Raw genomic sequence first — 27,736 nt, 5'->3', positions numbered from 1 at the left:
CTTCATTATCACAATGACATTGTCATGGTTATGGGTGTGAGCAGTAAGTTCTTAATATCTTCTGATATCTAGAAATTTGAGATTTCCCACATTTTGCAGAAGTGTTCTTTACAATAAGTTTAGCCGAACTAGGATTCCATCTATGACTGTAATTGTGACGTGGCTCTTTTAATCTAGAACAGTCCTTTTCTCCCCCCAACATTGATGTGTTGAACAGAGCCAGCCACCTGTGCTCTGCACTGTCCCGTGTTCTGTATTCCTCATAGCTTCCTGTTTCCTCTTACTTGATATAGATCTAAAAGTGCGATTAGGGGTGCCTGGGTGGCTCAGTGGATTAAGCCACTGCCTTCGGCTCAGGTCATGGTCCCAGGGTCCTGGGATGGAGCCCTGCATCGGGCTCTCTGCTCAGCAGGGAGCTTGCTTCCCTTCCCCTCTCTCTGCCTGCCTCTCTGCCTACTTGTGATCTCTGTCTGTCAAATAAATAAGTAAAATCTTTTAAAAAAAGTGCGATTAGATTGACGTTAAATAGTGTCAATAAGAATATATAATGGATGATGTTAGATTTCATGTTCCATCACATACGCAGACCTTCCTAACATTAGAGATGTGAAGGTTGGCCCCTGGATGGGAATTGCAACCATCTCGTCCCTCCACCGTGTAGTTACGGTTTTCCTTGTGTGTCCGGAAAGTAATCTCTGCAGTGTATTTTTGCCACTACAAAAACGTTCATTTTCCCTATCAACTTTCATCGATTTGTTTTAATGCAATGGATAATCTTTACCCAAATCAATTGTTTTATTAGAGACTTGAAATGATTTTCTAATTCTGTTATTCCCTACTTCCCAGTTGGCATTCTTCATTAAAGGAGAACTTTTCCCTATTTGGTAATCCTGAAATAGATATGGTTTCTACCAGAAAGACAAAGTAAATGAGTAATTCTTTTTCTTTATCAATTTTCAAAGAATTTGATTCAATAGTCATCTCAAAGGGTGACAAACGAATTTTTTTCTGTCTCCTGATATTGATTTTTCATGTTGTTGTTGTTTTGTTTTATTTTTGTTTTTTTCAATAAAAATCATCAACTACAATAATTGATTCCACTTGATCCTCTAATCATCAGCTTTGGCCAGAGGGAGCTCAGAGACCTGGATTCTAGGTTTTGAAGTATCCTAAGCCAACTATGTACCCTTGACAGGCCCTTTAATATTTGTTCTGATTTTCCTTTTTAAAGCCAGAGAATTGGACTGTGGATAGTTGCTTTCAGCTCTAGGATTGGGATTCTGAGTTCCATCCACCACCTTATCCACTGCCCTGCTTCTGTCCCCACATGAAGAAGCCCTCAGCCTGCCATCCAGGCCTTCCTTGGGCAGGCGCCCTCTGGCCGGTCAGCCCTTTCTCCTCTGGTTCCTCCACAGCAAATCTCCCCTTCCAGCCTCCCTCATCTCCTGTTTGCCACACAAGACCAGCTTTTCCCTGGTCTGAAATGCCTTGCTTCTCCCTCCCCGGGTATTCTGAACCCCCCCCGCCCCCATCTTCCAGATCCCAGTTCAGTTCTTCCCACCTTTTCACTGCTATTCCACTACAGTGTTTTTTTGCTCTTAACTGGCGTTTTCTCTTGGAATACCACTTGTTTCAAGAGCATTGCTTGGCACAAAAGAAGTACTACAGCTGCTAATGTTGTTGAACTTCTATGTCTTCTGTAGCACTGTGTATTTTGCTGAATAGCAATCTGAAGGTACTTGGGTGTGTGTGTGTGTGTGTGTGTGTGTGTGTGTGTGTGTGTGTTGGGCTAGAGTCTTAGAAGTGTCACTGTTCACCTTTTCATTGATATATTTCCACTCCCTGGGTTCCCTTACCTATCCAGGGGAACCAATAACCTGGACACACAGTCATATTGATCTGAAGCATGTTAGGAAACAAGGATCGTCCCTGGTATCTCACAATCTAACTAAGCACAACTGTTGTATACTTTCTTCCCCTCTCCTGTTACATTGTTTTGTTTTGAATATGAAATCACAAGCCCCTAAATAAACCTCATAAAGAGCCAGCTGTGCTGATAAGATATGTTAGGCACAGATTTTATTCAAGCAGAGTGATCCTCTAGCCAAAATGTTAAGAAAATATTAGGAATAGTTTACGTAACATACATTTTCCAAGTTATTGACTGACAGCTAAATTTTATAATCACTTATGTGAATTCTCAAGAGATACAGTATTGCTGATTGCCCAAAATTTGACCTTGTATTCTTTGTTTAAGCCTATTTATGAACTATAATTCTCTTCAACCTGCTAGAATGTGTTTCCCTGTTCATTATAGAAGTTTGTCTTTTCTCAAGAGTAGAACCTTTTGAAATTACCTTCCTACAGTTGGAATGGATCATCTAATAATTAGTGACATCCGACAGGATTAGTCTGTTGCATTTTCATGCTGGAGAGGGTAAAGAGGGATATTCCAAATACGTAGGTACCAAGCACACATTTGTTATGCAAGGACCACCAACATTTATCTCTGACTTCCCTCGTAGCCTTCCCGATCGAGACACTCACACACACACACACACACACACACACACACACACACACCCTCATCACAGCACTTCCCTGAACCTCATGCTACTTCACATTCATGCTGCTCTTTATACCTGAAGTGCTTTTTCCCCATTTTTGTCAATCTATAAGTTATTATTGATCTTTCAGAAATCAAGTCCAAGATCACTTCCTCTTTCCCACCACTTCCCTACCACTACCCCAGTGCAGTTAACTTCCCTTCTCCTGCTTCTGCTGTACCAAGTACAGATGCCCAGGATAGTAGCAACTATGAGACTTTATGGTCTTTATTTGTGAACTCACTGGTCTCCTCCTACTAATATCTAAAACTGCTGGAGGGTGGAAACCTTGTCTGATCTGGCTTTTTATCTCCTGAAGTTATCTCTTTTTGTCTCCTCCTCATATTTGGGTCAGAGAAGATATTTACATAATAAATGTGTATCTCTTTAATAATTAAGTCCCCTGCCCTACCCGCAGACAGTTTCTCATCCTTCCCAAAGTTGGCATCCAGTGGCCTATAATAGTGTCGCCAGCAATATTGCTACATCTTCACAATTTGAACATAGCCCGTGGGTGAAAACCACTGCTCTAGAATACTTATGCACAGACAGATGGTGCTGTCAGACAAGTTGTTGAAGGGTACCTATTCTTTTATATAATAGCTGGACAGAATTGTGCACGACTGACATCTTACATGCCTGTCTGTATGTAACCACCAATTAGACGTCCTTCCCAGTTGGGCTCTTCCCCTCCCCTAACAAAAGTATATTCATCTGCGTTCTCCAGAGAAGTAGAACCAAAGGGACAGGAGAGAGATGTTCTAGGTGTTTTTAACAGGAGGGCCTAATGGAAGTTGGGAAGAGTTTTTCTAGAGAAAGGAGGTTTTAGCTGGGATCTGAAAGATAAGGGAGAGTACCCTAAGAAAGGAAGAAGGGGACAGAACTTCGTAGGCAAGTGCAGGGCCCTGAAATGGGAGCGAAGAGCTGAAGAAGCCCCAGGTAGGAGGATCCCAGAGAGGCAAGGGGAGGTGGTAGCCGATGGCTGGAGGAGGAGACAGGAGCCCAGTCATGAAGGGCCTTGCTGGTCTGAAGAATGCGAACCCTTGTGCACTCAAGAGCTTTAAGTTGGTGAGAGACATAATCAGACATCATTTTTAAACTTAGAAACTATAAACCATACAAACCTTAAGTGGGAAGAATTCGTACATATGTGTTTACTCGTGAAACAGCTGCTCAGTCAAGATGTTTCCAGTACTTGGAAGGTTCTCACCTTTTCCATCAGGGCCCATGTCCTCCAAGGGTGGCCACCGTTCTGACTTCTGCCACCAGAGATGACTTCTGCTTGTTTTTGAGCTACAATACGAGCCGTCATGCAGTTGTTTCACTTCGTGTCTTAATGCTTTACTCAGCACACGGTCAGCGAGATCCACCCGCGTTGTCACACACCGTGGTGGCTCGCCCTTTTTCGTTGCTTTGTAGTATTCCACTGTGTGACTACACCACGTGGTCTCTGCCCCTTCAGCTACTGATGCACACGACAACACTACAGTCGCCTCTTTTTTTGCAACTGCTATCACTCCCGGTGTTCATGTCTTTTGATGGACTTAAGCACTCATTTCTGTAGGAGACGGAAGTCTTCAACAGATCGCTCTGCCCGTGAAGTGGAGGATGAAGGGGAGGAGAGTAGAAGGGCATTTGCTCAGGTGCCAGCTCCTTGGAGGCACAGATTTTTACCAGGCAGCTTGTTAAAGGAGCAGACCCGTTCAGAACATTTTAAACCTCACACACATCAAAATATAGATTAAAAAATGAAAAGCAGACTTCCTTTTGGCTTACAGCAGTATTGTCATCACTATAGCTGTTATTGTTCACAGCAAGCTATCACGTGGACCTGATAATAATTAGAAGGATGGCGTGGTGTGACAAGCTTTACTGATTGGTAGTTGAATTTATGTCCCAATAAACAGAAACATTATTGTCCTCATCTAACATTTGTGAAGTCCCCTCCCTCCATAATTGCTGGTGTGTGTGTGGGAGGGGTGATAGTGTGGTGGTGTGTCTGAATTTACTGTTTCCTCTCAAATGCTTCCTAAAAAGTGGTTTTCAAGAACCTTGGGGTCTCTGTAGTATCTCTGAACCATTCCTGTTCCAGGGACTAAAACGGCCCACATACAGAGATTACATTCTCCAAACTCAAGGGGTTTTTGTTTTGTTTTTTTTTAAGATTTTATTTATTTGACAGAGAGAGACACAGCAGGAGAGGGAACACAAGCAGGGGGAGTGGGAGAGGGAGAAGGAGGCTCCTTGTCAAGCAAGGAGCTTGATGTGGGGTTCGATCCCAGGACCCTGGGACCATGATCTGGGCCGAAGGCAGATGCTTAACCAACTGAGCCACCCAGGTACCCCCAAACTCAAGGTTTTTGGTTTTGTTTTCCCTGACTTGTGAGTTTATTTATATTTCTTTAAACTTTAAAATTGACACAGTTTGTTATATGTATAATGGGTTGCCATTACAGAAAATGTTAGGTGAAATTCAGAATATTTTTGTAGAGAAATATAAACTCTGTACTCACAGTTAATATTCAGCCGATAGAACTATGGGAATTAAGATACAGTAATATAGTAATAAAGAGGCCGTGGGTCCAATTTCACCACACACGTCCGGCTGTTAGCTCACTATTTTGCATCATAATTCTACTCTAAATCTGTCTTTTCACCATCCTGAATGTGCTGTGCATTTTCATTAATCAGTACTTCTTGAACACCTACAATATGCCAGATACTTTGCTCCTAGGTCATAGAGATATGGGGGTATAGTCATTGATTAAGGGAATCGATAGTCTAGCAGAAGAGACAGTCAAGTGAACCAATGGGTGCCATACCCCATTGAGGGCTGGGACTAAATTGTGCCTAGGGTGTTCTGGTAGCACTGACGAGGGGCATTTGAATCAGAGCAGGTAGCCTTTGAGCTGACTTTTCAAGAATGGCAGACGTGTACTAGGAAGGGCATGCCAGTCCCAGAGATTAGGAAATTCAAAGACACAGGGGCCGGAAGTAGCTTGATGTGGTCAAGGAATAACTAATAGCTTCTTATGGTTGGCGCACAGGGTTAGCATGCTTGGAGAAGCGAGAGAGAAGGTTAGAGAGGTATGCAGGGGCCAGAACTTAAAAGGCTGCGCATGTAGGAAAGGTGTGGACTGAGCAGGAGGCTTAGATTCTTACCGGGTTCCTAGCTGGACTCCCTATGAGTCTTCAAGCGTGTCGCTGGATGTAGGGTCCTCATCAGTATGAACAGAGAACTGGGGAGTCATTCCCAAACCATGTTCTGGAAACACCGATCCAGATGTGAAGAAATCTATGCTGTGCTGTGAAAAATGTTGTCTTAAATAATTAAGGGAAGATTGAATACCACATTTGCCTCTTTCAGATTCACAGTGACATTAGCATGGTAAAAGTTTCCAAAGTCATCCAGTGAAGAAACCACTTCAATTTTCCTTAACTCAGCATTTTCCAATTACTTGAACTTAGAGTCCATTTTCTCTAATATTACTATTAGTATCCTGCTGCAGAGCCCCATTTGGCAAACAATGGACAAGGTCTTAAGGATCCAATCATCTTCATTCATTTGTTAAATTTTTTTTAAAGCACAGAACCAAAAAGCTGGTCCTTATATACCCTCTTCCTATTTTAGTCCGCTGGTGCATCTCTATAAGAAACTTTAGCTATTTTTCATAGCAATGGCTTTTTCATTGCATCCGCTATCTTGGGATTTTTTTTTTTTTTTCCTTTTCTCATTTTTCATGTCATGCCCAGACTTTATTACCTGGTAATAAGTTGCAAGAAATGAGAATTGAGTTGCTTCTAAACAAATATCAATCACTTGTGATATGTTTAGTAGAAATTCTAATGAATATAATCAGGGTTTTACTTATTATAAAGTCATTATATTCACCATTGGCAAATCCCAAAATTAATAACAAGTTAATACATCATTTGAGGTGCCAGAGAGATCAAATAAATAAAAACAGAATTGACCTTGTTAGAAATTTGATATTTTCAACACTTAACTGTCAGAGCCACTGATTTGGAAATTGTAATAAATTCTTGGAAAATGGGAACTTTTCCCCCCTACCCTGTAAAAATAGCCATCATTTGGCAAACTACAGTGTCATTTTCCTTGAAGAGAATATAGTGATTGATTATCCAGAGTGCTACCATGACAAGGTAAACCAACCAAATAGCTGGAGAATTGTGTGTAATCATATAGCATCTCATAGGCTTTTTGTCGATCACAATCATTAGAATTAAACTACGACCTTCTAATCATTCCCTGTAGGTACTGCCTGTTTACCCCAAAACCCTTATCTCAGGGGGGTGTTCCCGGATGCTTGCATTTTCCCCTTCCCCTCTGACATGGTCACGGGAATAAACAAAGACCACCCTGAACCCACCCAGCGATACTGCGGAGTGCAGAGATGCCGGTGTCTAGGATCCCTGACGTATGTGACATTCGAGAGGTTCATTTCTGTGTGCTAACATTATTAGTACTGTTTCCCTTATTAGTCGCATTGTCTTGAAGGTCCTGAAAATTCGTCAACCAGTGGGGGAGGGGAAGGATGGGAGATGGACAAAATGGAATGAAGAACGCCAGTCTTGCTTTCGAGCAGTTGATCATTGAATCAGGGAGACCAAACACACCTGAGACGATCTGAGAACAATTAGACATCTTCCCCTCTGTGTAAAATCACCAGCCCGCCAACTGAATCCCAGAGTGATGAAGGCCAGTCGAGGAGCCTCCAAAACATCCTTGGTTATTAAAAGACTAAATTGAGTCGTAAGAAAGGAAGCGGTTACCCAAACCTTCCCAGAGTTAATTATCAATAGCTTAATTGGAAATAGAACCAGGCCCTTTCTCTCAATAAACCCGAACAATTTCCCCGTGCTCCTCTTCCCTGCAGTGTTTTAGCCTTTAAGGGGGCTTTGTTAGGATGGCTGACTCCACTCTGCTTTATTAATTGCTGTCCACGTGTTGTAGGATATCCTGTGTTCTGAATCGGGATGAGGATTTTAGATGCTTCTGAGCAGCATGGGGACATGTAGCGAAGCCAAATCAATTCCTGTCACTCACACACAAACACAGAGGCGCGGGATCATGGATCAGGGTGAAGCTGCACTGCTTTATTCTTAAAATCAATACAGAAAAGGAAGTTGAACTTGTGGGGATTCTTTGGAGACCATAATTTGGTTTCCTGTGAGGTTTAGCCTTACAGAATACAACCGTTCCTTCCTTTTCACCTTCTGATTATTTTACTTTGGGAGGGAGGAGGTCATGGGGGGGCAGGACAGAAGATAAGAAGCCTCTGCAGCCACATAATCTTGAATAAGCACGTGCGGGGAACTCATAACTCAAGCTGATCCTCCCCATTGTGTTGAGAAAAGCTGTCCAGTTGTAGCCATTCTTTGTATTTTCAGAAGGAAAAAAAAAAAAAATGAACCAAGACCCTGTACCCCATAGTCTGCATTTAAGCAGAATAAAATGCCTTTGATTTTTTTTTTCCCCCTACAGGTCACTGTCAGCGTGGAAAAAAAATTTTTTTTTTTTAATGTTTACTTTTATGGCCATGTCTACCATAGCTTCTGTAATTCTGTGTAAATAAACACATCTTCAACAAACCAATTGTTGATCAAAGGCTTCCAGGGTGGAAGGAATGTGATTAATGCTAGGCATGTGATTAATATTTACTCCACGGTAATTCTGCTCCTTCTGAAAGAGGCAGGTATTAATGGTTTCAACAACACGGTCTTGTCTTAATCCAAGATTTCGAGTTGATTGAATATGCCTCTTTACAGATAGAACGCCGACTGCCGCACAGTACTATCAGTCTCTAGCTGCAAGATGGGCTTATTATTATTGTTTCCCTGGGATATTTCTCTAATTCCATTCTTAAAATATGTCCGAGTCCCTTTGGACACTGCTTCTGCAGCGGTGGAAACAGTAGGAAATGCTCTGATCTAGCAAGGAAGAGTTGGGGCCACAAGCAGGGAGACTCCGGGCTAGCTCCGAGGCACAGGGGTGTAGCTAAAAGGGCGCGGCTTGCAGCCCTTGGCTCTGCTGACTTCCTTCTCTAAGCCTGTTCCTTCATTTTTTATATCTTTTATTCTTTTTTTTTTTCAGTGTTCCAAGATTTATTGTTTGTATATAACACCCAGTGCTCCATGCAATACGTGCCCTCCTTAATACCCATCGCTGGGGGGTGCCTGGGTGGCTCAGTGGGTTAAGCCTCTGCCTTCGGCTCGGGTCATGATCCCAGGGTCCTGGGATCGAGTCCCGCATTGGGCTCGAGTCCCGCATTGGGCTCTCTGCTCAGCGGGGATGCTGCTTCTATCCCCTTCTCTCTGCCTGCCTCTCTGCCTACTTGTGATCTCTGTCTGTCAAATAAATAAATAAAATCTTAAAAAAAAAATTCCCATCACCGGCTCACCCATCCCCCTACTCCCCCTCCCCACTAAAACCCTCAGTTTGTTTCTCAAAGTCCACAGTCTCTCATGGTACATCTCCCCCTCTGATTTCCCCCAATTCACTTTTCCTTTCCTTCTCCTAATGTTCTCCATGTTATTCCTTATGTTCCTCCAGATCCTGGAGGGCATTTTTCTCTGAGTTGCCTTTTGTAGGTCCCTAATCTCAAAGTACAGCCTTGGATGCAATAACTCAGTCTCCAGCCAAACATGCATTTTCTTTCTTAAAAGCCATAGCCATATCTCATGGATGCCAAGAATTTCATGAAACCATTCCATAAACCCCTGTCCTGCGTCTTTCCACAGAAAGTGCTTTCTCAGGTCTTTGGAAGACCAGCATCATGCAAGTTAATTATTTGGTTGTTTTTAATCGATACTTGTCAGTGTCGCCTCCCCCAGGAAAGCTTGTGTCTTAGATGATGGCATCCTTGCAGTTGGCCCTCCTTGTCCTACACATGACTTGAATTAAAAAAAAAAAGAGAGAGAGAGAAAACAACTCATGAATTTCTGTGTCCTCTCACAGAGCACAATCATTGTGGAGAAGACCGTGCAGGACCTCATGAACCTGATGCACGACCTGAGCGCGTACTCGGATCAGTTCCTCAACATGGTGTGCGTGAAACTCCAGGAGTACAAGGACACCTGCACTGCGGCCTGCAGGTAGACCTTCGGCGGTGACCCTGACCAGTGTCCTGCTTAGGGATACTGTTTCTCCACCATTCTAAAAAAGGACCAGTTTTGCGCTTGGCAAGGGCATTGACAAGAGCACGTGCCTCCTAGATGCATGTGTGGTCACGCCAACGGAGGGAATGGGAGGGACCAAGGGACAGAGCCACTTAGGACTACTGCTGAATGGCAGAGACAAGGTGTCAGCCTGGACTTCCATGAAAACCTAGAATCGTTAAGATTTGTCTTTGGGGAGATGCCAGATCGTGGTCGGTCCATCTCGTGATCCTGAAAGATCTTTAAAGGAAAGCAATTTGAAATTCTTGGGATCCCTTAATAATCTGCAATATAATTTCTTTTTAGTTCTTAAAATGTGCTTCTCCAGATGCTTGATCTGTAGCCTTGTGACATGATGACAGGACAGTTAGGCCTGTTTCCAGCATCCACGGAACTGAAACACCATTGTTATGAACTGGAAAACCTTTAGTTTTCCCTCGGATTTCTTTTCTCTGGGCTCGGAAATCTCACTGAGCTATGGAACAGATCCTAGCACTTCTGGCAAGAAGCTAATAATAGGAGCAAATGATGGTCTGCTTGACAAGACCTGAAACAATTAGGGAAGAAAAGAGTATATGATAAAACACTAAAATTTATGGGATCTATAATTAAGGAGAGGTAGGAAAGTACAGTAATCAGGGGCTACTTGCACAAAATGGGACAAAAGAACAGAAGGAAGGAAAGATGAGAGAGAAAAAGAAGGGGAGACTGGAGTCAGAAAAGATTTCACAGGTGAGATGTGTGGATGTGTGCTGGCTTTAGAGAGACAGATGGGATGTAGGGAGGTGGACAGAATAAAGGACATTTCAGGGACACAGGGGAAGTAGCAGCATTGTTGCCTGTTAGTTCAGCAAAATCATTACCTTTCTTGTGTAGGACCCAGTGCTGGACACAGTGCTTCTTGGTACATTCTGGCATCGCCTTTGCCAGAGATTTATTGAGCATTTACAAGGTCCGAGACAATGTGAGTATGTGAGGATAAAGTAGTCCGTCAGTCAGAGATTTTAACTCGAATGAGTTTGCCTTCTTGGTAGAAAACAGAAAAGGAAATCAGAGACCAAGACATTCTCTTGGTAGAGAACAGAAAAGGAAATCAGAGACCACTGTTCATGGTGTTAATTTGTGATAGAAAATATAAAATAGGTAAACATGCTCTAGGAGGAAGAAACAAACGACGTGAGGACAGGAGCCCCTCCGTGACAGGTAGGAAGTAGGCCTTGTGGAGAATGAGGAGGACTTAGACAGGATTTGGGCTAAAGAGCTGAAGGAAGGAACCAGAGCAATGTCAAGGAGGTGAGAAGAGTAGGGAAAGAAAGAACAAATGACGAATGTTTGGGTTTGGGAAAGGAAGGCTGAGCCAACATGGAGGCTCTTGAATACAGGCTCAGGGAACTTGGCCTTGTACAATTAGGTAGTGGGGAACCACTGATGAAGAATAAATGGGAGTACCAGGCACAGACCTGTGCGTCAGGGAGACTTTTCTGAGCTTTGTGTGTGATGGACAGGAAAAGTAAGAGTGTGGGGGAGGAGGGAGAGAAAGAGAGGCAACAAGTTTCTGAATTGAAGAGAAGCAAAAGAGATAGTGAGGAAGGGACAAATCAAGAGACATTAGGAGCCAAATTTGTAGGACGTGGCCACTGGTTGGCTGTAGGGGTAAGGAAATATCTGAAGAAATAGTAGTTGAACTTAGCTTTATCTTTTCTGTGCTGTATTTGTAGAGAATTTTTTTAAAACTTGAATTCAAGATCTCACATTTACCCATTAAATTTAATGTTATTTTTAGCTCATCGTTTCAGTCTTCTGAGATATTTTTGAATCCTCATTCTGTCATCAGAAAATCTTAGCTCTTCCCCAAATTCCTTGTCATTCTTGATTTTATAAGCAATCTTTTAGTTTCTTTATGTATGTCATTTGGAAAAAAAAAATGTTCAACTGGACAAGGCTAAGTTGAAAATTTGGGGGCATACCTCTTGAGACTTCTTTGAGCTTCTCATTCCTACTTTACCCAGTATTTCAGGAGTTCCTGGGGTTTTCTAAATGTGAAATCAGACTATAACTCAAGAGCAGGCTCTGGAACCTACATCTGAATGCTGACTTTGCCACTTACTAGTTCTTATGACCTTGAACAACTAGTTACTCAGCCTCCCTGTGCCTTAATTTTCTCATCTGCAAGAAGGAATAATAAGGAATAATATTATATTATTATTAATATAATAATAATAATGTTATTATTATAAGGAATAATAATAGATCTCCCCTCATAGGGTTGTTTTGAAAATGTTAGTCTTCTAGAACTGTTTTTAGCAAAATAGTAAGTTTCCCCCAAAATGATTAGCTGTGATTCTGATGACAAAGATGACCCTTACCACCATTCTTGATAGTACTTCCTGTATTTTATCATCTGCCCCCATAAGAGACTTGTTAGATTTCTTGCTGGTGTCCTTCCAGTCCTAACCTTTATAATGCAGCTCCCCCTCCCTCAGGTCTCCCCAGAGTGGGCACATACAGGTGTGCAAAACACAGTACGAGGTATCCTTCTACTTTCAGGACCCACTGACCCTGCTGTGCAGAACCTTTGTTAAGAGCTCTTATTCATATTTGACAGCTTACAAACTACCCTTGGAAACCAGGACTCTTGACCTTGAGCCAGATTTACCATTTCCTATGGCAAATCAATGAGTGTCCGAGTTAGGATAGGAACAAAGGCATGTGATTTGTGCGTTGCAAGGTCTTCCTGGCTCCGAGTGAGGACCACTTCCTAATTGTTCACAAACCATCTTGAATGATCAGTTCTAGAATTTTGCCTCTAACTCCAAACTCACCTGATTTCTGTCATATACTTTCTTTTCTTTTCTTTTTTTTTTTTTAAGATTTTATTTATTTATTTGACAGACAGAGATCACAAGTAGGCAGAGAGGCAGGCAGAGAGAGAGGAGGAAGCAGGCTCCCCGCTGAGCAGAGAGCCCGATGTGGGGCTCGATCCCAGGACCCTGAGATCATGACCTGAGCCGAAGGCAGAGGCTTTAACCCACTGAGCCACCCAGGCGCCCCCTTTCTTTTCTTTTTATGAGCATCTTTGCTCTTGGGCATTTTTCACTGTTTGCCAGGATACCTCTAAGATGATCAGGAATGGGTCTGTGATTCTCTGCTCTGAGTTACTTCTGGTGCCCCGAGGTCCTTGCCTAAACGTATTAAGCCTGTCAGGATATTCTTTAATTCCAGTAACTGTTGACACAGTTTGTTACCCCATCCTGAAAGCAACATACAGGTTTCTAGGATTTCATTCATTCAGCTGATGTTTCTTGAGTACTTGTAGGGTTTGTAGAGACAGTGATGAACCAAAAGACGAGAAGCTGCTTTCATGAAGTTGACATTCTGCTGGAGATGGAAGAGAGAAGACAGACAATAAATAGAATGATAGACACAAAGAATTTTAAAATAATAAGTACTGTGGGGGGAGCGGTGGGGGGAATGCGCTCTGGAGTGTAGGAGTGTAGTCTCTGGAGTGTAGGAGAAGGAGCCCGCCATTTTACATAAGGTGGTCCGGAGGGCCACTCAAGCTGAGGTTTGAGAAGAGGCTCAAAGGAATTTGGGGAATTAGCTGAAGTATCTGGAAAGAAGTATCTGAAAGAAAGCAAAGGCCCTAAAGCAAGGCTCTGCATGCAGTTTTCCAGGAGCCACCTCTGGGACGCCAGTGTGGTTGGCGTAAAGTGAGCAAAGAGGGTATGAGGAGGACGTCCCAAAGAGCACAGAGGGCCAGACCATGCAGGGCCTTGTAGGTCACAATAGGGATACTGACTTCTACTCTGAGTGAAACAGGGAGCCCCCTAGGGGGGCAACATGATCGCCATGACCATATACTGTACTGAGCATAAGCTGTATGGGGACAGGGATGGAAGCAGGGAGCGCAGTTAAGGGCTATCGTGGCAATCCAGGTAAGAGATGAAGACCGCTCATACTTACGGTAGCAGCAGGGATGGTGAGCACTGGTTGAATTCTGAATATCTTTGGAATTCCCTGCCTTAGTTAGAAGGTGTGAGAGGAAGAAAGGCGTCGAAGATGACTCCTAGGATTTTTTTTTTTATTTGAGTGATGGAAAGATGGAGTTGCCAGCTATGGAGATGGACGACATCACAGGACGAGCAAGTGAAGACTTAAAATTTGGGGTGGGGGGAGTCTCTGGGGCATCCACACAGAGATAGGGAGCAGGCATCCAAAGGAGAGGGGTCTGGCCATTGACATATATATAGTATGTGTAAATGGTATGTAAAACCGCGGACGAGATGAAACCTCAGGGGAGTGAGTGTAAACATGATAGAGAGGAGGACCATGGACTTGAAGAAGTTTGCCGGAAGAGAAGAAACCAGGAAAGGCAACTGAGAAGCAGCAGTGACATAGGAGGCAAATTCAGAGCCGGGTGTTCCAGAAACCAAGGAGCAGAGGGGAGGGAGGAAGTGTGGGATCAGCATTCGAACTGACGGAATGACAGATCTGACCTCACAGAGGTCGTCAGTGATCGTCACCAGAGTGGTTTCTGTGGACCCGTGGGTGGGAAACCCAGAGGGGCCTGCGCTGCAGAAGGAGGTGGAGAGTGGGGAACGTGGAAGTACAGGGGGAACCCCTACAGTGAGTTTTGCTGCCACGAGGGGCAGAGAAAGGAGGTGGTAGCTAGAGAGTTGAGGTCATAGGAAGCGTGTTTTGTCATTTTATATGTTATTTTAATGAGAAGAAATCGGTGCATGTTTGGATCTGAAGAGTATTACTTGAGACAGAGGGAAGTTTGCTGAGGTAGGACAGAAAGGGGCGAATGGCTAGTCAGCAGGAGCTGGATGTACCGCACAGGCAGAGGAACTTTGTTTGCTGTGGTCTGTCCTTTCAGGGATTGAATTCTTTCTCTGCCATCTACGTTTCACTATTTTGTCCAAACAGCGCAACTGTGTCTCCATTGTATGTATTACTTCTTCTCGGAGCACAGCTCTTGCTTTTTCTTGGGTTCCTGATGTATTGTGGTCCTCCCAGAGCCTCTTGGTTCCTTCCCCCCAGGAGTCCATACCACCGTGGTGTCCCTCCTGGCCAAATTGTCTGGAATGGTGTCCACTTACTGGTGCCCATTATCAGGTCATTTCATGCACAAGGTAATGTCTGTAGCGATCTACCACAGTCGCTGATTTACAGGCCTGGGATGAATTATCTCAGGGATGGGAAAAGTAATTCTGTGAAGCTTTGAAGGGGAAAAAATAGAAAATCATTTATACCGCTGTTACAAAGCAACACACACACACACACACACACACACCCCCCCATATAACCCCACGGTGCCTGTTGCCCATTACTTAATCAAGTTTTTCAAGCTAGAGGGAAAGTGTTTTCTTACTGTCTGACTCTGAAGATGCAAAGTGTCCTTACTTCCTCTCTTCCCATTTACTGCCCTCCCCCAGATTGGCACCTGCTGTGGAGTAATTAGGGCAGTCCTAATTTGGACAGCCAAATCCTGATTACAGTGAGAGGAAAAACAGGAAATGTTCTAGTTTTGCTGCCAGCAAATGACTGACTTAAATAGAAAGCCATATACAATTCAAATGATCCAAAATGATATAACATTGGGGAAGGAAGAAGGGAGCAGGGAAACATTGCAAATCTGATTCTTTCTCAGCAGATATCTTTTACAGAAATGATCAAATCCACAAGCTCACAATGCCCTCTGCTGAGAGCTGGCTTGTTTTCTAAGTTTACCCCGAGAACCGGAGCATTCACTGGGAGTTGAGAGATCTGAGGGAAGGTCAGGAACATCTCACCTTTCTGGGAGCACCTCACTCTGGAGAGAAAGACCGTAGTGTCTAATGATGTCATGTTACATGCTTTGGATAAAGAGAGATTTCCGAAAAGGGTAATGAGGACTAGAAGTCTTTTCCTTAATTAGTCCCACCCCTTGGGGCTTAGAGGAAAACTCAGCTGTGGGTTCTCCAATGAGCTGCATTAGCAATCAGCCTGTCGGTCCATTAGCCTCCTACTTCCGAGCTGAGTGCTTCTCTGCCTCTGCTTGTCCTCTTTGTCCTGGGGTACTGCCAGCAGCTTAGGTGTCCCAAAATAGTCATTGAAAGACTGGAAATCACAGTTTTTTAAAGTTTCTGCATCTTCCAATTCAGCATCAGTTTGTTGATTTTATTTTATTTTATTTTTTGGTCTCTCTGCCTTGGTTGGGCCTGGTAGAGAATACAAATAAAACATCTTCTAATCTTTGTGGCTCTGCTGGTAGAAAACACCAGTATGTTTTGATTAGGAGAAGGTATAACCGTCCTCAGGGTTCACAGAGGACCGAGAACTCACGCCAGAGCATGAAGAAAGGGTGACATTGGGATAAACTTGAAATCACTGACGGCAGAAACCAGGTCTGGCCCCAGCCTAGGCAACTCACTGACCCTCGTTGTGTTTGCTGAATGAATAAGGAAACTCCTTATGGACTGAACAGGGGGAGCAAGCAGTGGGGTAGCATGGGTAGATGCGATGTGTGGGGGAGAGGTTGAGAAATCAAAATGGCTAGGTAGACAGTGTGGCTGGGTAGGAATGGGCAGAATAGGGAATGTTGAAGACTTCCCGTATGAAGCAAGGGAATACTCTCCTGGCAAGGAGGTTTTGGTAAGGAGGATGATCTGCCTTCTCCATGATCGAAGCGGTGTCCTAAGATCTCTGTGGCCCGATCGTGTTACGTAGAAACGAGAGACCAGGACCTGTGATGGGTCTTGAAGCCCCACGGTTTCCAGAGTAGCCAGAGGCCAGCGTCCTGCAGGAATGAGAGCATGGTTGAGCTTGCCTTGCCAACTTCATAACCCAACTAAGGGGGGGGGGGGGGGGGTTGCATGTGCCAGAAGCTAAGTCTATCTGACTCTAAGCCCAAAGAAGAGGCAATGGAATCGAAGAGAAAAAGCTGGAAAACCTAAACTTTTTTTTTTTTTTTTAAGATTTATTTATTTATCTGAGAGAGAAAGTGAGTGCAGGCAGGGGAAGGGCAGAGGGAGAAGGGGTGAGAGAATCTTGAGCAAATTGCCTGTTCGGCCTGGAGCCCAACGCAGGACTCGATCCCAGAACCCTGACATCACAACCTGAGCCAAACCAAGAGTCTAAACTAACTTTGAACCTCAGAAAAGCCAAGGAGGGGTGCACAGTGGTGCCTGTTGGTTGAGCATCTGACTTTTGGTTTCAGCTCAGGTCGTGATCTCGGGATCATGAAACCCAAGTTGTCCCTTCCACACCCCGCCCCAAAATCAGACTTTGCAGTCAGTGCGGAGTCTGCCCAGGAGTCTCTCTCCCTCTGCTCCTCCCCCTACTCATGTGTGCATGGTGTCTCTCTCCTTCTCTCTCAAATGAATAAATAAATAAAATTTTAAAAAAGGGAAAAAAAGAATCAGAAAAAGACCCAAGGGAACTCTGTAAGCTCCACGCAGGCTTGTCTTCTGGTTGCCTCTTGAAACTGTTCTATCCCTTACCCGCTTGGCTTACATGGCACTGATATACTCATTTGTATGAAATACTGAGGAAATACAAAGGAACACTCATAAAATATGTACACTGTCTGGTTCATAGGAAGCGCTCAGCCAACGAGAGCTGACATTCTCTCCTCTAACTTATTATGCGTGACCCTATTCCGGCATCCGCTGTATTACAATTTACAGATTTTTTCGATGCATGATCTGATCCGTTATTGGTTTACGTGTCTTTTTCAAAAACACTGTTTTTCAACTGTGGATTCACATCAACTTATTTGGGGAGATATCAAAGCACCCATACAGGATTTCCCACACTGGGCCCACTGAGCCTTGGGCCTGGGGAAGGAGTAGTTTAAAATGTCCCAAAAGTGATTCTCATGGTGTTAACTTCACCCATGATCTAAACTTTGGAAATCTAGGAGGATATTCTTATGTCTTTTCCCACATACTCATCTCCAGCTTTTAGCGTGATGCCTGTCTGGACGCCTCTCCTCCATCTTTCCTGATGAAATGAGTAGCTTCCCTCTGCCTCTCGGGTGCACGTCAGCTGACACAGATGCTGCCCACGCAGCCACGTGTCCCACGGACTCCACAGCAAGCAACCAGTCGTAATTTCTCCCCCACAAGTCAGCCGACAGCGACATCAGACAGGAGCCTCTTGAAGTAACTTTGCCGCAGAGTAATAATGGCCTGTACTGGAATGGGGTCACACTCAGCAAAGTACTCTGCCACTGTGCGGGGGACTGTCAGTCACTCACCCGTCTCTTCAGCTACAACCGTCCGGAAGACAGGACTCCCCCGACCTCACCTATAAGAAAATGGAGGTTCAGAAAGGTCCAGAACCCAGCGAAGGTCACAGCGTGAGGATGGTTTTGTCTAAAGCCCAGAGAAGAGCTAGTGGAATTAAAGAGAAAACGGGACCTGAGAAATGTTGCTGATGGTTCAGAGAGGCATTCTAGCAGGAGCATGGACTCGAGTGCAGTTGGTACAGACTCAGTCCCAGCTCGGCCCTCCTCAGCTGCTGGATCCTGAGCAGGCCTTGGGATCATGTCCATCAAATGCAAATGATCACCCCACCTACCGCACAGGATTGTTAGTGGGATTGCAAGAGTTAATAATACAGGTGAAGTGTTGAGAGCAATGCCTAGGAAATGCCAACTGTCAGCTGATAGTTATTGCTGCTGGTATTTATTATTTATTTTTAAATCAATTCATTAGTAATTTTAATTTTTTATTTTTTATTAACATATAATGTATTATTAGCCCCAGGGGTACAGGTCTGTGAATCGCCAGGTTTACACACTTCACAGCACTCACCATAGCACGTGCCCTCCCCAATGTCCATAACCCAACCACCCTCTCCCTACCCTCCTCCCCCCAGCAACCCTCAGTTTGTTTTGTGAGATTAAGAGTCTCTTATGGTTTGTCTCCCTCCTGATCCCATCTTGTTTCATTTTTTCCTTCCCTACTCCCCAAACCCCCCATGTTGCCTCTCAAATTCCTCATATCAGGGAAATCATATGATAATTGTCTTTCTCTGGTTGAGTTATTTCACTCAGCATAATACCCTCTAGTTCCATCTACGTCATCACAAATGGCAAGATTTCATTTCTTTTGATGGCCGCATAGTATTCCATTGTATATATATACACCACATTTTCTTTATCCATTCATCTGTTGATGGATATCTAGGTTCCTTCCATAGTTTGGCTACTGTGGCCATTCCTGCTATAAACATTTGGGTGCACGTGCCCCTTTGGATCACCACATTTGTATCCTTAGGGTAAATACCCGGTAATGTGATTTCTGGGTCGTAGGGTAGCTCTATTTTCAACTTTTTGAGGAACCTCCATGCTGTTTTCCAGAGTGGCTGCACTAGCTTGCATTCCCACCAACGGTGTAGGAGGGTTCCCCTAAGAAAGATATCTTTATAACCTCGGTTATTTCCCTGGTGTTTCATGTGTCTCTGCTGTCATTCATTCATGCATTACTTTATTTATTCCACAGTTATTTTGAAGCATTTCTGGGGCCAGCATTATTCTAGATCTAAGAGTATAGAAGCAAATACACCAGGCATGGTCCTGCCTTCATGGACTTCACACCCTAATGAAGGATACAGAATAAATCAAGTAATAAACAATAAATTTCTCAGAAATAAGGGTGATATGGTTTAAAAAAAAAAAAGTTTCGAGGTGAGGGACAGCATCAGGAAAGACCTCAGAGAGGACCTGATATTTGAGCTAAATTCTGAAGGTTGAGAAGGAGCCATGCAGTGATATGGGAAAGAACATTCCAGGCGGAGGAGGGAGAGGTGTGAAGATGGCAAGAGACTCAAAGCTTACATGCATTAAGCTTCGTGTAACTGGAACAGAGGGAAAGAGAAGGAGAGAGAAGTGAATATTGAGGAAGGATGGACAGGCGCAAGGGGCACATCATTCAGGTTATTTCTGGTTACACGTTAGAATCACGAGAGCTTAGAGCTATCCATGCTGAGCCCCACTTCAGAATGTGTGATTGATACACATTTAAAACGCTTCCCAGGTGTTTTACTGCAACCCAGAATTAAGGACCATTGACAAAGGATCTCAAGACCAGGGAATTTGAGTTTTATTCTAAATCCAATAAGAAAGCATGCATTTAGGGGCACCTGGGTGGCTCAGTGGGTTAAGCTGCTGCCTTCAGCTCAGGTCATGATCTCAGGATCCTGGGATCGAGCCCTGCATCGGGCTCTCTGCTCAGCGGAGAGCCTGCTTCCCTCCCACCCCTTCTGCCTGCCTCTCTGCCTGCTTGTGATCTTTCTCTGTCAAATAAATAAATAAAATCTTTAAAAAAACAAAAAAGAGCATGCATTTAGAGTTGAGACAGGCAATTACCTGGTCTGATGTCTTTCCATGAAGATCTTTAGTGTGCTTATAACAAAAATCTGAACATTGACAGTTAAGACAAATTTTATATTAATTTGTGGTCCTCTGTTCCAATATAATTCTTTTCTTCTTGCTTTTTTTTTTTAAAATATCAGCTATAACCCTTCTTCTGAGAACTTGTCTATATAAAGGTTGTTATTAAATTATGCCCAAGAGTGACCTTCTACAAACTCTCAAATTTCAAATCCTTTTCCACGGGGGGTGCCTGGGTGGCTCAGTCAGTTAAGCATCTGTCTTTGGTTCAGGTCATGACCCCAGAGTCTTGGGATTGAGCCCCACGTTGGGCTCCCTGCCCAGCAGAGAGCCTGCTTCTCCCTCTTCCTCTGCCTGCCACTCAGCCTACTTGTGCTCTCTCTCTGTCTTTTCGTCAAATAAATAAATTTTTTTAAAAAAATCCTTTTCCACAGTTCCCCTTGAATTGTTTCTGCTTCCCATGAGCCATCTCCAGAGTAATCAGATGTTTCTGAAGTTGTGATTCTTAGGTCGAAATCCAGACTGTCATCAAGCTCTCTGACCAGCCTTAAGAGTGATATAAAAAGAGCCTAATTTGCTTACTCTGCCTATTCTTGTTCCGCTCCATCTCATCCTAAGGGATTTGGGGGTTTTGTTTTTGTGTTTGTTTTGTTTGAATTGGTGGCATACCATGACCTCTTATTTCTGCAGCCCTCCTTGTCATGATCACTGTGTTAGTGGACATTGTGCTACCCTTTGGCCTGCTGTAGGTCCAATCATTCACAGCTGAAAATCCACTACAGCAGCTGAATTTGAACCATCCGTGACGGGGGGTTCATCTGTCTACCTTGGCTCCTAGTTTTTGAAGTATCTGGGAGATTCAGCCTGGGAAAGCAAACGCCATGCCCTGCCTGTCACCGAACAGTTGAATCCAATTAGCCCCACCTGCCCCGGGTTGTTTACCTAATGGAAGACTCAGCACCCCAGCTGTGTCCAGGGACCAGGCACACTTGCACTTCCCAACTGCTCCAGAGAGGAAGCCATGCACACGAGAGCCAGTCAACACCAGCAGATGTTTTCTGAATGAAATTCAGTCAACTGTGTCTAGAGGGTAGACCCTTCTCATGGCAGCCTTATCACCTGTTTCAAGAGGTATACTCATTTTCCTCTTCCTCCTGGGAATGGGTACAAATAGTTACACAGATGGCTCTGTCTGTGGCCCATTGAGCTGTGCATTAATTAGTAGATTATGGTTCTAGTACTGTGATTAACCCTACTCCTCTTGTGGAATAATTGTTGGAAATTTAGCTCTTCTTTTTTGGGGCTATTTGGATATGTCCTAGAATTTTGTAGCCCACACCATCCAGCTTATCACAAAATGATAAACTAATAAATGCAGTCAGTGAGGATGGAGACTTTTCCATCTGAGTGAAAAATTCCCTTTGGGCTAATTGTATGTCGCTGATCAATGTCAATATTTCAAATTCAAATACTTGGAATGACATTTAGGATTGATCTTCATTCCAGTATGAATTAATAATTTATTGTCGAAAGCAGTGTATAGGTAGCATCTTAGTTCCTTTTGATTTCTGTTTTTTTAATAAAATAGGATCTATGAATATTAGTGAAGCCAGTAATAAAATATTGATTATTGAATTAAGCCAGTCTTTAGAAAATATATGTAAGTGAACAATGTGGGTACTTTTAAGGTAGTATTTCACTAAAGCTTTTTTTTTTTTTTTTTTCATTTCAGCTAGTGCTAAAATGAAAAATTCTACAAAATTCTGAAACTCAGGGCAACTGTGGGATTCCCACAGAGGACAAGTCCCACTGAGTGGGAGCTTACAGACCAATAGCAGATGACATGAGAAAACTCCTTATCATGAGAAAAGGAGGAAAATGCAACTAACAGGACATTTGACATCCATCGAACTACCAAAAAATATGAAGCCACAGGAAAGGAAGTTTAAAATTGCCGCTTTTAAAATATTCAGAAAGTAAAATAAAATGAAATATTCAGAAAGATAAAGAATAGAATCCATAATACAAGGGCAGATCATTTTGGAGGAGGGAGGCCAGTGGATTTCTAAAAGAGCTAAAAAGAAAATCTAGAAAGGAAAAATACAATAATGCAAAGCATTTCAAAAAAGCAATAGTTGGGTTCAATCCTAGAGTAGATCCTGGAGAGAGAGTTCATAAATGGATAAAATGAGTGAGAAGTGAGAAAGGGAAGTCGGTGAGTGAAGGCCATTCACTGGGTGACAGTGTCTGTGAAGGGTGGAGAAGAGCTTCCCTGGAGAGAAGTGCGGGATCAAGGAAGAGACTGATTCATTCTTAAAGAAAAGGGGGGGGGGGGGTCGGGGTGGTTGGGAAATCTATCGAGAGAGATATGAGATATTGAAAAGTGGATTTGGGGGGCAGTAGGGAGGATCCCTAAGGGCCTAGGTAGAAGGATTAACTGGAAGTGAATGAGGATGAGATAGATTTGAAGATATTTCTGTGGGGAATAGAGGGGGAATGTTTACAAGTACATAATTAAGAAGCCTCCCTGCTGTGTCAGATAGGGAGACTGTAGGGGATAAGCAAGGGAGAGATAAAAGGTGAAGGTTTAAAAAAGAGCATTGAGGGGGGCGCCTGGGTGGCTCAGGGGGTTAATGCCTCTGTCTTTGGCTCAGGTCATGATCCCAGGGGCCTGGGATCAAGCCCCGCATCAGGCTCTCTGCTCAGCAGGGAGCCTTCTTCCTCCTCTCTCTCTCTCTCTGCCTGCCTCTCTGCCTACTTGTGACCTCTCTCTGTCAAATAAATAAATAAAATCTTTAAAAAAAAAAAAAAAAGCATTAAGGAACTGCGAGGGGAAGTTGAGCAGAAGCAGGTAAAAGGAAGGCCTAAGAACATTGTCAGCCCGCCTGGCATACATCATGAATGTGATATGGTACCCAGCACCCCACATCTGAATGGGTGAAAGATTGTGGGACTCATCCATAAATACTGCAGAAAAGATGCAAGAAAATAACAGGAGAAAAAAGAGAATAGGAAGTACCAGGGAGAGTGATTTGAGAGACCAGAGGAAAGAAGGTTCTGTAGTCTAATTTCTATATTGCTGACCATAGTTACTGTTAGAAACCTTTTGCTTATCGTGAGTTAGAAGAATGCTAGAAGTCAGCTAGTAATTCTAGCCTATTTTCAGAGAACAGAGCAATACTGCTCCCTACAACCCGAAATCCTATTACCTCGAGTCAGGTTGCCATGAGTCAGAGTTTTTAGGCTTCAGCTTCCTTTGTTGACAAGCATTAAATTGTCGGTTTTATCGTGCATACCCACCATACATATATTGTAGATTAAGAAGTACGTAATGTCCTCTAGCTGTGATTCTTACACCAACAAAAATTCCCGCCTGTGAGGGGGGAAAATTCTGGAGTCTGGGTCAACTTGGGACGGGGTAGCCAGCTAAGTAGCACTCCCCTCATCAATAAATGTCATTCCTGTCACCTGGAGTTGCTGATGATTTTTAGACCATTGAAATTAGTTATAGTGACAGAAATGTTGAACAGAAGGAGAGGCTTTTTAATTAAGTTGAAATTGAACGTTTAAGATGAGTTTACAGGGAATTTCTGGTAAGCGCAGTGTTAATAGCTCACCCCTGGGCCCTATTAAAGGACTTGAAGCCTGTCACTCTAGGTCACCAGTCAAAGCCCACTGGAGAGAGCAATAATCAAAGACTTTCTCTGCCTGACATCAGGGGCAGAAGGTTTCTCTATGACGGTACGTTTACTTTGAATATAGGGGTGTCCCTAGTTCAAAAAGTACCTTGAAGTAGAGCTGATTGGTGATTTAAAACCAAGAAGTCAGAGAATGGCCTTTGTAACACTTTGTCACTTTCCCAATCCCATTCATGTTGTTACTTCATTTCATAACATTCTTATTTATTCAACATCTTTCTTGAAAGATTCCCCCCCAAACCTACCGTATGTGTTTATTTATCCTAAGGGACTAACTATGATAAGGGTGACAAATTAATCTTATTATGACCTTTTCACAGTTACTCAGCAGTGAAAAAACTATGAACAAAATCTAGAAATGGTTTTTCCGGTAACATGACCTATTAATGGATGTCACGACTCCACCTCAGATAATGGGCCATGTTAATAAGAGAGATGGTGGTGGTTTTTTTTTTTTGTTTTTTTTTTTTTTTTTTTTTTTGTCTGCTGCTGCAAAGGTAGATGAAAAATGCTAACTGGACAGCAGGCAATGTGCTGAAGTATCTCTTTTCCACTGATTGTGTTCAGGGGCATTGTTCAGTCAGAAGAGAAACTTGTCATCAGTGCATCGTGGGCAAAAGATGATGACATCAGCAGACTCCTGAAATCTCTGCCAAACTGGGTGAACATGGCTCAGCCCAAACAGCTGAGGCCAAAGAGAGAAGAGGAAGAAGATTTCATAAGGTAACAGATTTCTTTCCTATGTTGTATTAAACATTGGGAGTAAAAACATCTGTTTAGCCAACTCTTCCTTACATGAAATTTGGGGCAATTCTAAATATCAAGCAGCAATGAGCTCAATTAATGAAGTCTGTTTCTATCCTAACACACCTCATTTCCCATGTAAATATGCCTTGTACTCAAAATTTTAGAAGGAGTGCACCTGGGTGGCTCAGTGGGTTAAGCATCTGCTTTTGGCTCAGGTCATGATCCCAGGGTCCTGGGATCGAGCCCCGCATTGGGCTCCCTGCTCAGTGGAGAGCCTGCTTCCTCCCTCTTTCTGCCTGCCTCTCTGCCTACTTGATCTCTCTCTCTCTGTCAAATAAATAAATAAATAAAATCTTTAAAAAAAATTTTTAAAAGGGATTAATATGGATCAAATTTAGAGAATTGTTAAATCAAGTTAAAATATCTTTTAATTTGTAGGTCATTTTTCCCTCTAAGGGGAAGCATGTGATTTACTCATTAACGCATTTATTTATTCAGCAAAGCTGTATTGACCTTATTATGTGCCATACCTTGGAAAGATGACAATTAATGACAAAGTTCTTGCCCATACAGAGTCTCTTAAAATTGTTCTTAGCAATTGCACTTCCTAGAACTGTTAGTGGAACTTTCTGGAAATACAAATGAGCTTCTCATGTTTGTTCAAATGCATTGTATTATCGCTGATTGCTTCCTACTTATTTTGAGAGAAGTAAGGTCTCAACTTTATCACTCAACATTTAACTTTGTACAGTTTAAATTTTTTACATAGCCGTGACACTGTGGCCTTATTCAATGATACTACTCATTTTCACATGGCCACAGTGAAATATTTCACCTCTGTCACTGTAGAGCTGTGTAAAGTAGGGAGAAAAATGAAGTAGTACTTTGTCACATTAAAATTAGGTTTAACCTTACTGCTTTTTGCCTATCCAAGTGAATGAATAAATAGTAAAAATAAAATCAGAGCACTTCAGGGGCACCTGGGTGGCTCAGTGGTTTAGGCCTCTGCCTTCCGCTCAGGTCATGATCTCAGGGTCCTGATATCGAGCCCTGCATCGGGCTCTCTGCTCAGCGGGGAGCCTGCTTCCCTCTCACCCCTTCTGCCTGCCTCTCTGCCTGCTTGTGATCTCTGTCTGTCAAATAAATAAATAAAATCTTTAAAAAAAGAAAATCAGAGCACTTTAAAGAAGCAAAGATCAAAAAAGGAATAAAGAAAGTAATGGCCAGTATTTTACTTATAACTTATCATACAACTGTGGGCTCATCTTTTTCTCAGAATGTGGGTTGTAACTGTAGGTAAATAGGTTTTTGCTGCTCACAAAGTTACCTGTATTCATACATGAATGATAGTGCCACATTTTTCCAGCCTTTTATTATGAAAATTTGTTAGAGTACCATTTAATACCATATAAAAATTGTGAAACTCACAAATTCACCTATAATTTAACTATATATAAAGAGAGAGGGAGAGTTCACTTTTTAGATTAACAGACTTTATTTTGAGGGGGGAGAGTTTTAGTTTACAGAAAGTATTGAGCAAAAAGTATAGTGTTCCCATTATGTACTCTTACCTACCACATTCAATGTCCTGTGTTTTTAACATCTTGCATTAAGTGTGGTACATGTGTTATACTTGATGAGCTAATATTGATACATTATTATCAGTTGAAGTCTATAATTTACATTAGGGTTTATTCTTCCTGTTGTACATTCTATGGGTCTTGACAAAGATAAATGGATGTATCATCTCAGTATCATTCAGATTCAGTTGCGCTGCCCTAGAACTCTTCTGTGTTCCCCATAGTCATCCCTGCCTTCCTTTCCCCAAAGCCCTGCCAACTGCTGATTGATTTCTTTTTACCATCTCCATAGTTTTGCCTTTTCCAGAATAGCTTAGAGTTGGAATCACATGTGACCTTTTCAGATTGGCTTGTTGTGCTTAAAATTACGCACTTAAGATTCCTTCCATGTCTTTTTGTGGCCTGATAACTCTTCTTTTAATCCCCAAGTGATACTCCATTATAGAGATGTTCTATGGTTTGTTTAATCCATTCACCAGTAGAAGGATATTTTGATTGCTTCCAAGTTCTGGCAATTATAAATAAAGGTGCTCTAAACACTCGTGTATAAGGTTTTTGTGTGAATGTAAGTTTTGATTCATTTTCATTCATTTGGGTAAATACTACAGAATGTGATTGCCAGATCGTGTAGTAAGAGTATATTTCGTTTTGTAAGAAATTGTCACTGTTTTCCAAAGTGGTTCTATTTTACATTCCCACCGGCAGTGAATGAGAGTTCCTGTTGCTCCCCATCCTCTCTAGCATTTGGTGCTAATGTTGTGGAGTTGGTACATTCTAACAGGTGTGTAGTGAAATCTCATTGTTTTAATTTGTGGCATATGATGTTGAACATCATCTTTTCATATGCTTATTTGATATTTGTATATATATTTTTGTTGAGATACTGCTCATTTTTTAATTGGGCTGTGTTTTCTTATTGTTGAGTTTTAAGAGTTCTTTGTGTGTTTTGGATGCTGTCCTCCATCTGATATGTGTTTTGCAAAGATTTTCTCCCAGTCTGAGACTTAACCTTTTCAGTCTCTTCACAGCTTCTTTTGTAGAACAAATGTTTTACATTTTAATGAAGTCCAGCTTATTGTATTTTTTTTCTTTTATGGGTTGTGCTTTTCTGCTTTCTGGTTTTAATTGACTATTTTATATGATTCTACTTTCTCCCCTCTCTTAGCATATAAATTATACTTCTCTTTTACCTTTTTTAGTGGTTTCTCTAGAGTTTGCAATATACATTTATAACTAATTCAAGTCCACTTAACACCAGCCCACTAAAACAGGTAATGCAAGTACCTTATAACAAAGTGTTCCTAATTCTCCCCTTCCATCCCTTATAACGTTGTTGTCATTCATGTATTTCACTTATCCATAAGCAATAATCACTCCGTATAATGCTGCTATTATTCTTTTGAACAAATTGTTATCTGATAGATCAGTGAGGAGTAAGAGAAATAAAAGATTTTATTATTCCTCCTCTAATGCTCTTCCTTACCTAATGTAGAGCCAAATTTCTGAACTAAGTAATTTTCCTTTGCCCTAAAGAACTTTTTAAAC

The 27,736-nt window shown here is 42.5% G+C and overlaps 1 protein-coding gene across 1 annotated transcript in view; it reads left to right on the top strand.

The window, feature by feature from the left end:
* The window catches only part of LOC111151981 (exocyst complex component 4), a 722,606-nt gene that overhangs the window by 559,453 nt on the left and 135,417 nt on the right, over window positions 1-27,736 (top strand). Inside the window, exons 12-13 of the mRNA XM_022510235.1 lie at window positions 9,586-9,722; window positions 24,432-24,587. Of these exons, the coding sequence (XP_022365943.1) occupies window positions 9,586-9,722; window positions 24,432-24,587 (293 nt within the window). The remainder of the gene's footprint in view (window positions 1-9,585; window positions 9,723-24,431; window positions 24,588-27,736) is intronic.

This window comes from Enhydra lutris, unplaced genomic scaffold, assembly GCF_002288905.1.
Source record: "Enhydra lutris kenyoni isolate GAN:26980312 unplaced genomic scaffold, ASM228890v2 scaffoldscaffold27, whole genome shotgun sequence".
NCBI lineage: Eukaryota > Metazoa > Chordata > Mammalia > Carnivora > Mustelidae > Enhydra > Enhydra lutris.
This window is presented reverse-complemented; position numbering and strand designations above follow the sequence as displayed.